General features: G+C 39.4%; 1 protein-coding gene across 1 annotated transcript in view; it reads left to right on the forward strand.

Moving 5' to 3' along the window:
- si:dkey-178e17.1 (tricarboxylate transport protein B, mitochondrial) overlaps positions 1-15,000 on the forward strand; it is a 30,358-nt gene that overhangs the window by 12,954 nt on the left and 2,404 nt on the right. The window contains exons 2-7 of the mRNA XM_067412810.1: positions 1,322-1,429; positions 2,931-3,030; positions 12,513-12,651; positions 12,738-12,822; positions 14,109-14,213; positions 14,566-14,681. Of these exons, the coding sequence (XP_067268911.1) occupies positions 1,322-1,429; positions 2,931-3,030; positions 12,513-12,651; positions 12,738-12,822; positions 14,109-14,213; positions 14,566-14,681 (653 nt within the window). The remainder of the gene's footprint in view (positions 1-1,321; positions 1,430-2,930; positions 3,031-12,512; positions 12,652-12,737; positions 12,823-14,108; positions 14,214-14,565; positions 14,682-15,000) is intronic.

Raw genomic sequence — 15,000 nt, forward strand, 5'->3', positions numbered from 1 at the left:
CACAAGACTTAATACCTAAAATAATTTTTCTTCTGAAGCTTTTGATTACATTTGTTAACATTAGTTGATAAAAATACAGTTGTCAGTTCATGTTAGCTCAGGTCAATTAAACCCAAAAAAATCATCTAGAAGACAGAAAGGGACCGTGAGTGTGATGATGGATGTGGCGTTTTGCTCTCTGTGTTGTTGTGCAGTATGCTCATATATTTCAGTTTATCCCAGTGAGACTGATAAACTGTGTGTGTGTGTGTGTGTGTGTGTGTGTGTGTGTGTGTGTGTGTGTGTGTGTGTGTGTGTGTGTGTGTGTGTGTGTGTGTGTGTGTGAGAGTGTGTGTGGGGGTCAGAGCTGGGCTAATGTCTGTCCCCACGGGCTACTGTAATTAAAGAGAGCTGAGAGGATCATTGCTCTTATTTCCTCCTGTCTGATGATCTGAATGAACTGATCAGAACCGACTTTTAGGGCAGTAAAAATTAGGCCTTAACAATCAGCTTGAAAAAAAAAGCCTGTGTGTGTGTGTGTGTATATACACTGTCATTCAAAAGTTTGGGGCCAGTAAGATTTTTGTATTATTATTTTGAAAGAAATCAATACTTTTATTCAGCAAGGATGCATTACAATGATCAAGACGTATAATTTATATTTCAAATAAATGCTGAATTCATCAAAGGATCCTGGATTTAACATTGATAATAAATGTGTGTTGATCATCAAATCCTCTTGATAATGATTAGTGAAGGATCATGAGACACTGAAGACTGGAGTAATGAAGATAAATTATATATATATATACTGTATATATTTGTAATCTAGTTATCTGAGTTGGTTTATGTAACCTGGTCGTGTGAACTAATGGTGTGTGTGTGAGCCTGTTTATGTGGTTTATGAGGACACAAATTTGTATAACTACATGGGTATTACACTGGTATTACTCTATAAATGTGGTTTATGAGGACATATCAAATGTCCTCATAATTCAAATGGCCTTAAAAACATACTAAATGATGTTTTTATGAGAAAGTAAAAATGCAGAATGTTTCCTGTGATGGGTAGGTTTAGGGGCAGTGTGTGTGTGATGGGTAGGTTTAGGGGCAGTGTGTGTGTGATGGGTAGGTTTAGGGGCAGTGTGTGTGTGATGGGTAGGTTTAGGGGCAGTGTGTGTGTGATGGGTAGGTTTAGGGGCAGTATAAGGGGATAGAAAATACGGTTTGTACAGTATAAAAACCATTACGCCTACGGAGAGTCCCTGTAAACCACATAGACCAACATGTGTCTGTGTGTGTGTGTGTGTGTGTGTGTGTGTGTGTGTGTGTGTGTGTGCAGGTGGCATCGCAGGGGGCATTGAAATCTGCATCACGTTTCCCACAGAGTATGTGAAGACACAACTACAGTTAGATGAGAAGGCCAATCCACCCCGATACAGAGGCATCAGTGAGTACACACACGCGCTCACGTGCACATACACACTCGCATATAAACACACACACACACTCAATCAATCAATCAAGCTCACGCACTCACATATACACACACTCACTCAATCAATCACACACTATCTCACACACTCACATATACACACACACACAAATATACACACACACAACCCAGAGCGAGAGCAAGAGCACACACATCAATGAGTGTACATACGTACGCGCGCACACACACACACACACACACTCACTCAAATATAAACACGCACACACTCTCAATCAATCAATCAATCACACACACACTCACTCACGTACTCACATATACTCACACACACACACGCACACACTTACTCACTCACTCACTCACTCACTCACTCACATACACACGCACACACACACACTCAATCACACACACACACACACACACACACACACACACACACACACACACACACACACACACACACACACACTCTTACTCACTCACAAAGTCACACACAGTCTCACACTCACACATTCACTCTTGAACACGTACACGCTTACTCACACACTCACTCACACAAGCACACACACAAACACACTCACTCAAATATAAACACGCACACACTCTCAATCAATCAATCAATCACACACACACACACTCACGTACTCGCATATTCTCACAAACACTCACACACACACACACACACTCACTCACTCACACACACACTCAATCACACACACACACACACACACACACACACACACACACACACACACACACAAACACACACTCTCTCAAATATAAACACGCACACACTCTCAATCAATCAATCAATCAATCACACACACACACTCACTCACGTACTCACATATACTCACACACACACACACACACGCACACACTTACTCACTCACTCACTCACACACTCACTCACACACTCAATCACACACACACACACACACACTCTTACTCACTCACAAACTCACACATAGTCTCACACATTCACTTTTAAACACGGACACGCTTACTCACTTGCTCACACACTCCCTCAAGCTCACACACTCACTCCCACACACACACACACACAAACACACACACACTCACTCAAGCACACACACACACTCTCTCATGTATGACGTGCATATCCTCTTTGGAGTTAATTAGTGAAACTCTCCGGGCCAGAACTGATTCCAACCTGCTGCTGCGCTCAGGAAGTAAACAAACTTATCTTCTCTCTCTCTCTCTCTCTCTCTCTCTCTCTCTCTCTCTCTCTCTCTCTCTCTCTCTCTCTCTCTCTCTCTCTCTCTCTCTCTCTCTCTCTCTCTCTCTCTCTCTCTCTGGCTGAAGTTCAGAGAACATGTTAACGAGTCTTGTGTTGATTTAGCACACACACTCACAGCTGCTCACACAGATGATTGCTCTGTGTCCCTTTAACAATGTATTCAATTTTTATGTTATTAAAATCAATACGAGTGATTAAAAATGTTATGTTTAAAGCGTTGTGATGTTGTCTTTGCAGCGGACTGTGTGTCTCAGACGGTCCGTCTTCACGGAGCGAAGGGTTTATATCGAGGCCTGAGCTCGCTACTGTACGGATCCATCCCCAAATCCGCAGTCAGGTACACAACGCACCGGTTATTTCTGACAGCTGACATTTATTATGCGGCTTGTTTTTGTTCTATGGCAGCTCTTCTTCTCCCATGAGTGTGTGTGTGTGTGTGTGTGTGTGTGTGTGTGTGTGTGTGTGTGTGTGTGTGTGTGTGTGTGTGTGTGTGTGTGTGTGTGTGTGTGTGTGTGTTTGTTTGGTCTGACAGAGGCGGCGGTGCGTGTCCGGGGCTGTCTGTCAGACGGATGCTCTCTGCTCTCGCTGCTCCTCTGGTCACTTCATCACGCACATAAACACACACGTCACGTGTGTGTGTATATATATATATATATATATATATATATATATATATATATATATATATATATATATATATATATCTGCTGACGTTAGTGAGACTCTTCTCACAGCTTTTCCTACACAATGACATTTCATAGTGAACATTACCGGACAAAAAAGCATGAACAAAGCAGAGCAAACTATCCTAACAGCACTCCATACACGTGTGTGCTGTAGCTTTATTATTATTATAATTATTATTATTATTATTATTATATAATATTATAGTTTTTATTAATATTGGAATTTAGTTCTTATTATTATGTATTTAAGATCAAGGATAGAATTTATTTTTATTTGAGTAATTATAGTTAAAAAAAAAGTATTATTAAAAAAAGTCACATTTTAAATTAGCTTTTATTTTTACATTTTCATTTTATTTTTTGTCATTTGTATTATTAATTTTAAACACCTATATAGTTGATCCATTTTAGTTTTAGTTCATTAATATACTGTTATAGTTTTTATTAATATTTTCATTTAGTTTTTATTTTTGTATTTTTCAATTTTCATTTCAGTTATAGTTTTAGGATTTTTTTTATGTTTTATAATTTTTATTATAATTTTTAATGTCTATATTTAAAAAAAATATTTAGTTCATTAATATATTGTTATACTGTAGTTTTTATTAATATTTGAATTAGCTTTTATTTTTATATTTTCTGTTTTCATCTTCTTTAAATGTAACTTTATGGTGTTTTTGTCTTCTTCTTTTTTTTTTTACATGTTAGCTTATTAATATACCATTATAGTTTTTATTCATATTTAGAATTTTAGTTATTTAGTCATTTTACTGTGTTTGTCAATTTCATTAGTTCTTAATAAATATGCCTATAGTAATTATCCCCGAATAGAAACTGACCAATGAGATCATCAGGGCGGGCTTTAGCCGATGACGGACAGATGATCAACGGAAACTGACCAATGAGATCATCAGGGCGGGCTTTAGCCGATGACGGACAGATGATCAACAGAAACTGACCAATGAGATCATCAGGGCGGGCTTTAGCCGATGACGGACAGATGATCAACAGAAACTGACCAATGAGATCATCAGGGCGGGCTTTAGCCGATGACGGACAGATGATCAACAGAAACTGACCAATGAGATCATCAGGGCGGACTTTAGCCGATGACGGACAGATGATCAACAGAAACTGACCAATGAGATCATCAGGGCGGGCTTTAGCCGATGATGGACAGATGATCAACAGAAACTGACCAATGAGATCATCAGGGCGGGCTTTAGCCGATGACAGACAGATGATCAACAGAAACTGACCAATGAGATCATCAGGGCGGGCTTTAGCCGATGACGGACAGATGATCAACAGAAACTGACCAATGAGATCATCAGGGCGGGCTTTAGCCGATGACAGACAGATGATCAACAGAAACTGACCAATGAGATCATCAGGGCGGGCTTTAGCCGATGACAGACAGATGATCAACAGAAACTGACCAATGAGATCATCAGGGCGGGCTTTAGCCGATGATGGACAGATGATCAACAGTAGCGTAATCATCACGTCATCAAAGGGGCTTGGGTTATATTTGTTCGAATCCTAAACGGAGAGCTTGTTCGTATCTGCATCACCTGCACTATTTCTCTCAGAAATGATGATCATGTTGGGTAAGTACTCTGTGTATCATTAAAATATTTTATTTTTTTACAACACCAGCAAAGATCGTTTATTCCAGCGCGCGTGCAGACAGGGTTGCCAAGTTTTAACAACAAAACCCGCCAACTACTAGCCCTAAACAATAGCTCCTCAGAGGGTTCTCCGGGAAAAAAATGGCGTTTGGGGGTAAAATGTGTGTTATTTTGGCAAGGTTGCTGCTAAAATTCGCAGTCATGGGTCTATATATCACATAATAGTCGCTTTAACCCGCGGACATAGAAAACAACCCGCGGAAAAAAACGTGGACTTGGCAACACAGTGCAGTTGAGCTCTGTTGACGTCGCTCCTTTGCTCTGATTGGTTGTTGGTCTGTCCAATTGATGTCTTTCCTGGTTGGGTTGAAACACGCCCCATAATCACAGCCCAATGAGCATCAGACTCATATTCTGACTAGAGCTGAGTATGACCACGTCAGGCTTGGAGCTTTTGCATTAATTTCCATTTTTGATTTAAATTCCCATAACTGTTCTGTGCAAATAACTGGTCTATGGCTGCAAATGATGCATCATATTGTTCATGAATGTTCAGGAACGGGGGAAATATGCATCATGTGACTAGAATATTGCACATATATGCATATAATGCCACACTCTAAAAAATGGTGGGTTAAAAATGGACAAACCCAGAAATTGGGTTATTTGAACCCAGTGAACAACCCAATTTCTGGGTTTGTCCATTTTCAACCCAACTTGGGTTGTTTTCAACCCAGCATTTTTTAGAATGCACTAAAACTGATCTAGTCCAGACCGGTTGTGGATCTGCGTTTGTTTCTTTAAGTCTGTGGCACTGTCGCTTCATCCAGATTGATTATCCTCTCCTCCGCTCCCGTCTTCCCCCTCTTTTCATTAGCTGATTGCACCGGTTTTGAGCGGGTGACCTTGCGTTCGCCCCACTAATGGAGTCAGTGCTGTAGTGTGTCACTGACTGCTGGATCCAGCCCAGATTGCATTTACGACCTCCGTCTCATTTTAACGCAGCTGTGTTTTCCAGAACGCCACACCCTGACCATCGATCAGGCTCTGAAGCGCTCGGCTCAGCTGATTGGACAGATTACACTGCCTCTGCCTGAACTAGTTTCCTGATTGGCTTCAAGCAAGCCCTGAATATTTAACCAGATCCGTTTATATGTACAGAATGCATTTTTTGTGCAGTATGCAAAACACTGTGTGTAAGACTGTATCCCACAATGCAACACACTCAACTTGATCCTCCATTTGCAGTGACAAACCGGAAATCAAATCAATCGTTCATTATTTGATTGCTAAATTAAGACACAAAATTGAGTAAAAAAATGCTAAATAGAATAAGCATTTTTATTTGTCAGTTATATTTGAATTAATGAAATCCAAATGGACTATTATTATTATTTTATAATGTTTATTATACATTTTTTATCTGTGCATTATTTTATACTGCATCGTTTTTCATGCACTGTTTAAAAAAATATATAGTAATAAGTATTCAAAGCATACTATCTTATAATATAAGTTTATTAAAGGGATAGTTCACCCAAAGATGAGCCTGTGATGTTGATCTGATGAAGACAAATGAAGATTTTTAACTCAGCCGTTGCTCGTATAATGCGTGTCAATGGGGTGTATTTCTATGAGAGTAAAAAACACACAGACATACGAATCCATAATAAACCCTGTGGCTCGTGACGACACATTGATGTCTTAAGACACTAAACGATCGCTTTCTGCCAGAAACACAACAGTATTTGTGTTATTTTTAACCAGAGCTGGACAGTAACTCAACTCATTTACTCGAGTCCTGTACTTAAGTTCACTTTTTGAGTATCTGTGCTTTACTGGAGTATTATTTCTTCTGGAAACTTCTGACTTCACTACATCTGAAAGACAAATATTGTACTTTTTACTCCTCTACATTTCTATCAAGGTCCTCGAAGTCGAAAGTCGTTTCTGTCGCAGCTCTGAAAGTCAGAGGATGATTTTTTCCTTCTTTAAAAGGTGTTTTGTTGTTGTTGTTTCAGACAGTCTGTCAGGAATCGCTCTTATAGGGTCATATGCATTTTCCCAACTTTTTTTGAACTGATCAGTTCATAGCAAAATGGAAGAAGACGGTTCTTAGGCCCAGTGTGTGCACCCATAGCCGTACTTTGAAAGTATGTTTCAGTTTTTAAAACAAAATCACGATTAGTTTAGTTGGCAAACACTTGGTGCATGTCTTATAAAATATTAAAAATATAAACGTCTGGGAGAAAGAGAAGAGTAAAGCTGTGAGAATATCAGATGTGTATCAGTGTATTGGATCCGTGCATTCGGTCTTAAAGTGACAGCAGCTTTATAAAGAGCTTTGTAACTTTTCTACAAGTATTTAAATGAGTTTAAGTTAGTCGTATGCTAGTGTCTCAGATGGAGCGTCACTGACTGGCTTAAACCATGATGGCATAATGAGCATTTATACAACAATAATAAAATAATGCATTGGCATAAAAAAGGAAATTTACTTTTGATACTTAAGTACTTTTGAACACAAATACTTCTGTACTTTTACTTGAGTAAAAATCTGTTTTTACAACGTTTACTTGTAACGGAGTAATATTTGACCAGTAGGATTGGTGCGATCATATATATATATGAGATTCCTCATTAGTGCATGCGCGGATCGGTCGAATGAGGCATCTACGTAAATATACCTATGATCGTGAAGCACACCTTCAGATGTTCATTCTTTGACTATGACGAGATGATTGCCTTCACTCGCCTATACTGTGATCAGTCACGCCACATTAAAGAGCCTCTAAACGGCATTTATCGTTTGAATTTTGTGATAAAATAACTCAAATTGAAGTTTATTCCAGGCGCAAAACAGGCCGACTTAACTGTTAAAGATTGCGTTCGGAACCGTTCGTTTCACGCGTGCACCGCACCGGAAGTCCTGTACCGGAACAGTTCGGTATGAATACGTGGACCATTACACCTCTAATATATATATATATCATTTTGTTGTAATATAACTTTGATTCTGGTATGCTTTTTTTTTTAACAAAAGATTGTGTAAATTAGTGAGGCAAATTATTTTTTTTTTATAATAAATACTTTTCGATTTTATTTTAGCAGCTACAAATGAGGTCATATAGCAAACAATTGCTAAAGCACTGATTATTAATTGGTATTTGCATTGATACTGGTGTGCTTTGGGGCGGCAGTGGCTCAGTGGTTCATGAAGATTGTCTACAAACCGGAAGGTTGGTGGTTCAATCCCCGGTTCCACCTGACCAAGTGTCGAGGTGTCCATGAGCAAGACACCGAACCCCAGATGCTCCCGACGAGCTGGATGGTGCCTTACATGGCTGACACCGTCGTCAGTGTATGAATGGGTGAATGTGAGGCAAGATGTAAAGTGCTTTGGATGGCCTTAGGGACTAGCCTGGCTCTGCCCTCCTACGTACTTCCGCTCAATTTTCATTTTCCTTCAGTACAAGACTCTCCTTCAGTACAAATGAAATGTACGAAAGTCTGGTAAAACCAGGCTACATAGGGTCTGTTAAAAGCGCTATATAAATGCAGTCCATTTACCATTTACTTTACTTGCCGATTTATTGCAGCACAAAACATGTGTACTGCATGTTGCATGAGAATAACAGCACTTCCTCTTTCTGCCACACACAGAGAGTAGAGGATGGCGTGCTGTTCTGTGTGTCCTGTTAGTGGGACTGGAGTTGCATTCTGTCATGTTGAAAAGCTACGTAAATGGTGCTGGATGGATGATTTTAAAATTGAATCTGATATATACGGAGAGAGAGTAATTGTATGATGCCAGTGTTATCCAGACAGTTTGTGTGTTCCTTCAGTTCAGGGCTATAAATAGCTCCTGCAGTCTCTCTCTCTGAGCAACATTAATAAACGTGTGTGTAAAACACGGAGCCGGTAATAAAGCTCAGCGCTGCTTCCTGCTGCTAATGGACACCTGTGGCCGCTCCGCCGGCGCTGCTGATTCAGGAGGAAGTGCACTTTAACATCTGACTCTGAGACTTGTGGCTCATCAGCAGTTATTTTATTATTACTATAGTATCTTAAAGGGTTAGTTCACCCAAAAATGAAATTTATGTCAATAATGATCAATGATTCGGATCGCGTGCCAAACTGCTGAAATCACGGACACTGACGATCCGAATCATTGATCGATTCACTGATTCATAAATCTTTATTTGTGGATTGAATACAGACACAGAAGAGAAGCCAATGCTGAATAAAGTCGTAGTTTTTGTTATTTTAGGACCCAAATGTATTTTGGATGCTTCAAGAGACTCTAATTAACCCACTGATGTCTCATATGGACTACTGTGATGATGTTTTTATTCCCTTTCTGGACATGGACAGTATAGTGTGCATACACTTGCATACGCTCTCGGACTAAATATAAAATATCTTAAACTGTGTGTGAAGATGAACAGAGGTCTTACGGGTGTGGAACGACATTAGGGAGAGGAGTTAACAACAGACATGTCATTTTTGGGTGAACTAACCCTTTAAGTTCTTTTGCTCTGTTGAATTTTCCCAATGACGAATTTAGAAAGTTCACACAATTGTCATTTTTTTCTCATCTAGATTTTTATTTATTTAATTATTTTTATTATTATTGTATTTTATACAATAATATGTCTAAATGTAGGGTCATTTTTTTGTGATTTCGGTGCTTAAATGTTTTTGAAAAATCTGCGGAATTATTTTAAATGTGTTAAAAAGATTGAATAATATCAGAACTGAAAGCATTATAAATAAAATATAAAATTCATTTATCAACTTTTATTTGAGTTTTACAATACAAATACAAATAGAACAACTTGTTTTTTAATCCAAGCGGGATCTCTCGTACTGTAGGCTACATCCACTATAGAAATATGGCTTTATACACAAATCATTCATCAATAGAGCAAAATAAATCAATACCTGCCGAAGTGAATCAATTAACTATTTTTAATATCTATAAATAAGTCATTTTAAAGTGACGTTTCCTTAACTCTTCTGTGGTAAGCTTTATTTGAGACATTTTAAAATGACAACACAATCTGTTGGACCCCGTGAGGGCCTGGAGGGATGCATTTGATTGATTTTATATTTTATTTGATTCCATTCCATTTGATTTATTTAATTTAATTTCTTATATTCTATTTAATTTTTATATTGTATTTATTTGTTTCATTCCATTTTATTTATTAATTTATTTTCCATCCATTTTCCAAACTACTTGGTCAAAGGAATGCATTTTATTATCTTATATTTTGTTTGATTCCATTTTATTAATTTTTTATTTGATTTGAATTGTTTTATAATTTTTTCATTTTTCTTTATATTTATATTTTCTTTATTTTCTTTCATTCTATTTTATTCATTTTGTTTTATATTTTTTATTCAATTTTTTTCTGTTTTGTTTTATATTTTATTTGATTATATTTATTTTTATTTTATTGCAGAATTAGAATGAGTACTATTTATGTATTTAGTCTGGTTGTGGCTGTAGTCTTAGTTGTAAAACACTGTTCTTCTGTGTGTGTGTTGTGAGTGAGTGTGTGAGTGTGTGAGTGAGTGTGTGAGTGTGTGAGTGAGTGAGTGAGTGAGTGAGTGAGTGAGTGTGTGAGTGAGTGAGTGAGTGAGTGAGTGAGTGAGTGAGTGAGTGAGTGAGTGTGTGAGTGTGTGAGTGTGTGAGTGAGTGAGTGAGTGAGTGAGTGAGTGAGTGAGTGAAGGACCTGCTTCCACTTATATAGCACAGCATATCTATAAATGCCACAAATTGAGATGTACTGAGTGAACACATCCTGATTAATAATATATGTATTGCTTATTATGTGTATATATAAATATAAATGTGAATATGTTTGATGTATGTTTCTGTTTTGCTTTGTGAAATGCTTTGGCAATATGTACCCATGTATGTCATGCCAATAAAGCACAATTGAATTGAATTGAATTGAGTGAGTGAGTGAGTGAGTGAGTGAGTGAGTGAGTGAGTGAGTGAGTGAGTGAGTGAGTGAGTGAGTGTGTGTGAGTGAGTGTGAGTGAGTGAGTGAGTGAGTGAGTGAGTGAGTGAGTGAGTGAGTGAGTGAGTGTGAGTGAGTGAGTGAGTGTGTGAGTGAGTGAGTGAGTGAGTGAGTGAGTGAGTGAGTGAGTGAGTGTGTGAGTGTGTGAGTGAGTGAGTGTGTGAGTGTGTGAGTGTGTGAGTGTGTGAGTGAGTGAGTGTGTGAGTGTGTGAGTGAGTGTGTGAGTGAGTTAGTGTGTGAGTGAGTGAGTGAGTGAGTGTGTGAGTGAGTGAGTGAGTTAGTTTGTGAGTTAGTTTGTGAGTGAGTGAGTGAGTGAGTGAGTGAGTGAGTGAGTTAGTGTGTGAGTGAGTGAGTGAGTGTGTGTGAGTGAGTGAGTGAGTGAGTGTGTGAGTTTGTGAGTGTGTGTGAGTGAGTGAGTGTGTGAGTGAGTGTGTGAGTGAGTGTGTGAGTGAGTGTGTGTGAGTGAGTGTGTGAGTGAGTGAGTGTGTGAGTGAGTGTGTGAGTGAGTGAGTGTGTGAGTGAGTGTGTGAGTGAGTGAGTGAGTGAGTGAGTGAGTGAGTGAGTGTGTGTGTGAGTGAGTGTGAGTGAGTGAGTGAGTGTGTGAGTGAGTGAGTGTGTGAGTGAGTGAGTGAGTGAGTGAGTGAGTGAGTGAGTGAGTGAGTGAGTGAGTGAGTGAGTGAGTGAGTGAGTGTGTGAGTGAGTGAGTGTGTGAGTGAGTGAGTGTGTGAGTGTGTGAGTGAGTGAGTGAGTGAGTGTGTGAGTGAGTGAGTGAGTTAGTGTGTGAGTGAGTTAGTTTGTGAGTTAGTTTGTGAGTGAGTGAGTGAGTGAGTGAGTGAGTGAGTGAGTGAGTGAGTGAGTGAGTGAGTGAGTGAGTGAGTGAGTTAGTGTGTGAGTGAGTGAGTGAGTGTGTGTGAGTGAGTGAGTGAGTGAGTGAGTGTGTGAGTTTGTGAGTGTGTGTGAGTGAGTGAGTGTGTGAGTGAGTGTGTGAGTGAGTGTGTGAGTGAGTGAGTGAGTGTGTGAGTGAGTGTGTGAGTGAGTGAGTGTGTGAGTGAGTGAGTGTGTGTGAGTGAGTGTGTGAGTGAGTGTGTGAGTGTGTGAGTGAGTGTGAGTGAGTGAGTGAGTGAGTGTGTGTGAGTGAGTGAGTGAGTGAGTGAGTGAGTGAGTGTCTGTGAGTGAGTGTGTGAGTGTGTGTGTGAGTGAGTGAGTGAGTGAGTGAGTGAGTGAGTGAGTGTGTGTGAGTGAGTGAGTGAGTGAGTGAGTGAGTGAGTGTCTGTGAGTGAGTGTGTGAGTGTGTGTGAGTGAGTGTGTGAGTGTGTGAGTGAGTGAGTGTGTGTTGTGTGTGTGTGTGTTGAGTTTCCGACCCTCCAGCTCTGCTTTATTCTCTACTGTTTGCATCACCTTCAGTCTCTTCTTCATTTCAAACAGAGCTGTGTATGACGCAGCGCTGTAATGTCATTCCTCTGACTGCAGGTTTGGTGTGTTTGAGATCCTGAGTAACCAGATGAAGGATGAGTTTGGGAAGCTGGACAGCACTCGTGGTTTAGTGTGCGGTTTGGGCGCGGGCGTGATGGAGGCCGTCCTAATCGTCTGTCCCATGGAGACCATAAAGGTGAGGTCAAAGGTTATTCAGTTTAAAGTCGAATGTTACATTCTGCAGCAGTTTCATCTTACGTGCTTCATCTCTCACGTTTCCAGGTGAAGTTCATCCATGATCAAACCTCAGCTAATCCCAAATACAGAGGGTTTTTCCACGGAGTGCGAGAGATCGTCAGGACTCAAGGTGAAGAGGCTTTGTTTTGACTATTTCGTCTCAGGGCTGTGGGAAAAACTCCTGATCACAAGGCCTTCTCACTCTTCCTCTCCTTGTTCTGTTGAATTATCCCCATGAGTAAATTCATAAAAAGAGGAAATACATCCTTATAGGCATCTTATAGTGTGTGTGGGTGAGTGTGTCTGAGAGTTTTGTGTGAGTGTGTGAGAGAGTATGTGTGAGAGGGTGAGTGTATGTGTGTGTGTGTCTGAGAGTTTGTGTGAGAGAGTAAGTGTGAGAGTGTGAGTGAGTGTGTGTTTGAGAGTGTGTGTGTGTGTGTGTTTTGTGTGTGCACTGTAAAAAAGCTCTTGTTACTCAGTAATTTTGTCTTGTTTCCAGTCTAAATATCTAAACATTCTTAAATCAAGATCTATTTACTACATAAGTAAAATGACATAAGATATTGTTTCTTGTTTTCTGGGTAAAAATATCAAAATCAAAAAAGTTTTTTTAAGAGTTTTTACTTAAAACAGGCAAAATGATCTGCCAATGGGGTGAGAAAAATAATCTTATTTCTGATTGGGACGGAAACAAGAAACAAGATTTCAATCCGAAATAAGATTATTTTTCTCACCCCATTTTCAGATCATTTTGCCTGTTTTAAGTAAAAACTCACTTCATTTATATTTTTTTCCCTAGAAAACATGAAAAAATATATTGTGTCATTTTACTTATCTAGCTAATGCATCTTGATTTAAGAATTTAAAGATGTTTAGACTGGGAACAAGAAAAAAACAAAATTAAATAAGAGCATTTTTTGCAGTGTGTGTGAGTAAGTGTGTGTGAGAGAGTGTGTGTGAGAGTAAGTGTGAGAGAGCGAGAGAGTGTGTGTAAGAGTAAGTGTGAGAGAGAGAGTGTGTGTGTGTGTATGTGTGTTTTCTTTCCCATCCATTTACTGCATATATTCAAAACCATTTGCCTCATACAGGGTCATAAGGATGCTGGCACTTTTTTTTTTTTTTACTTTACTTTCTTGTGTTTTCCAAACCATACCATTTGTTATTATATTTGCTTGCTTACTTATTTTATTTATTACTTGTATTTATTTTTTCCGAAACCAATTGTCCTCTGGGGGTCATTGGGATGCTGGAGCTTTTATTTTATTTTAATCAATCACATTTTTTCATCTCAGAGTCACCACTCTTGAAGATAAGTGTATTTACAGTGAAGTGATATAGAGATATTGATGAGCGATCACCACACTACCTCAGAGGATCATGTGTTATAATGCTCTTAATGCTCTCTCTGCCTCTCAGGAGTCAGAGGGACGTATCAAGGCCTCACAGCCACCGTCCTCAAACAGGGATCCAATCAGGCCATCCGATTCTTCGTCATGACCTCTCTCAGGAACTGGTACAAAGGTGTGTGTGTGTGTGTGTGTGTGTGTGTGTGTGTGTGTGTGTGTGTGTGTGGGCATGGTTTTGTGACATATGAGGACACAAATGTGTATAATGCCATGGGTATGACACAGGTATTACAGGAGAGGGTGAAATATGAGGACATTACCCATGTCCCCACTTTTCAAAAGGCTTATAAATCACACAGGAGGAGTTTTTATGAGAAAGTAAAAATGCAGAATGTTTCCTGTGATGGGTAGGTTTAGGGGCAGTGTGTGTGTGTGTGTCTGTGTGTATGTGTGGAGAGCAACACTGCCCTCTGCTGGCTGAAGTGATTCAGTGACTGTGGTCACATGAGTTGTTTTTTGTTTTCTAGGTGACAACCCCAACAAATCCATCAACCCGATCCTCACAGGTGCGTTTGGTGCGGTCGCGGGAGCGGCGAGTGTGTTTGGGAACACACCGCTGGACGTCATCAAGACCAGGATGCAGGTACACAGGCCGTTGATCAGCACATTATAACAGTCCCTCCAGGATTTCGCAGGATTTTTTTGTGATCTTTGCGATCAAAATGACTGATTTTGTGGTGGTAATTTCCAGAAATTTGCCATAAGTCATAAACGACAACAGAACAAACAAAATGCACAAATCTTGTTTATTATGGTGTCTTACTAAAAAAAGGCTAGTCCAGTGGTGTACTAATTAATTAATTTCTATGTAAAGCACTTTGAATTGCCATTGGGTATGACATGTGCTACACAAATAAACTTGCCTTGCCTTTCTATGTAGCTTTAATAACATGATCACTTAG

The sequence above is a fragment of the Pseudorasbora parva genome, chromosome 13, assembly GCF_024679245.1.
Source record: "Pseudorasbora parva isolate DD20220531a chromosome 13, ASM2467924v1, whole genome shotgun sequence".
Lineage (NCBI taxonomy): Eukaryota > Metazoa > Chordata > Actinopteri > Cypriniformes > Gobionidae > Pseudorasbora > Pseudorasbora parva.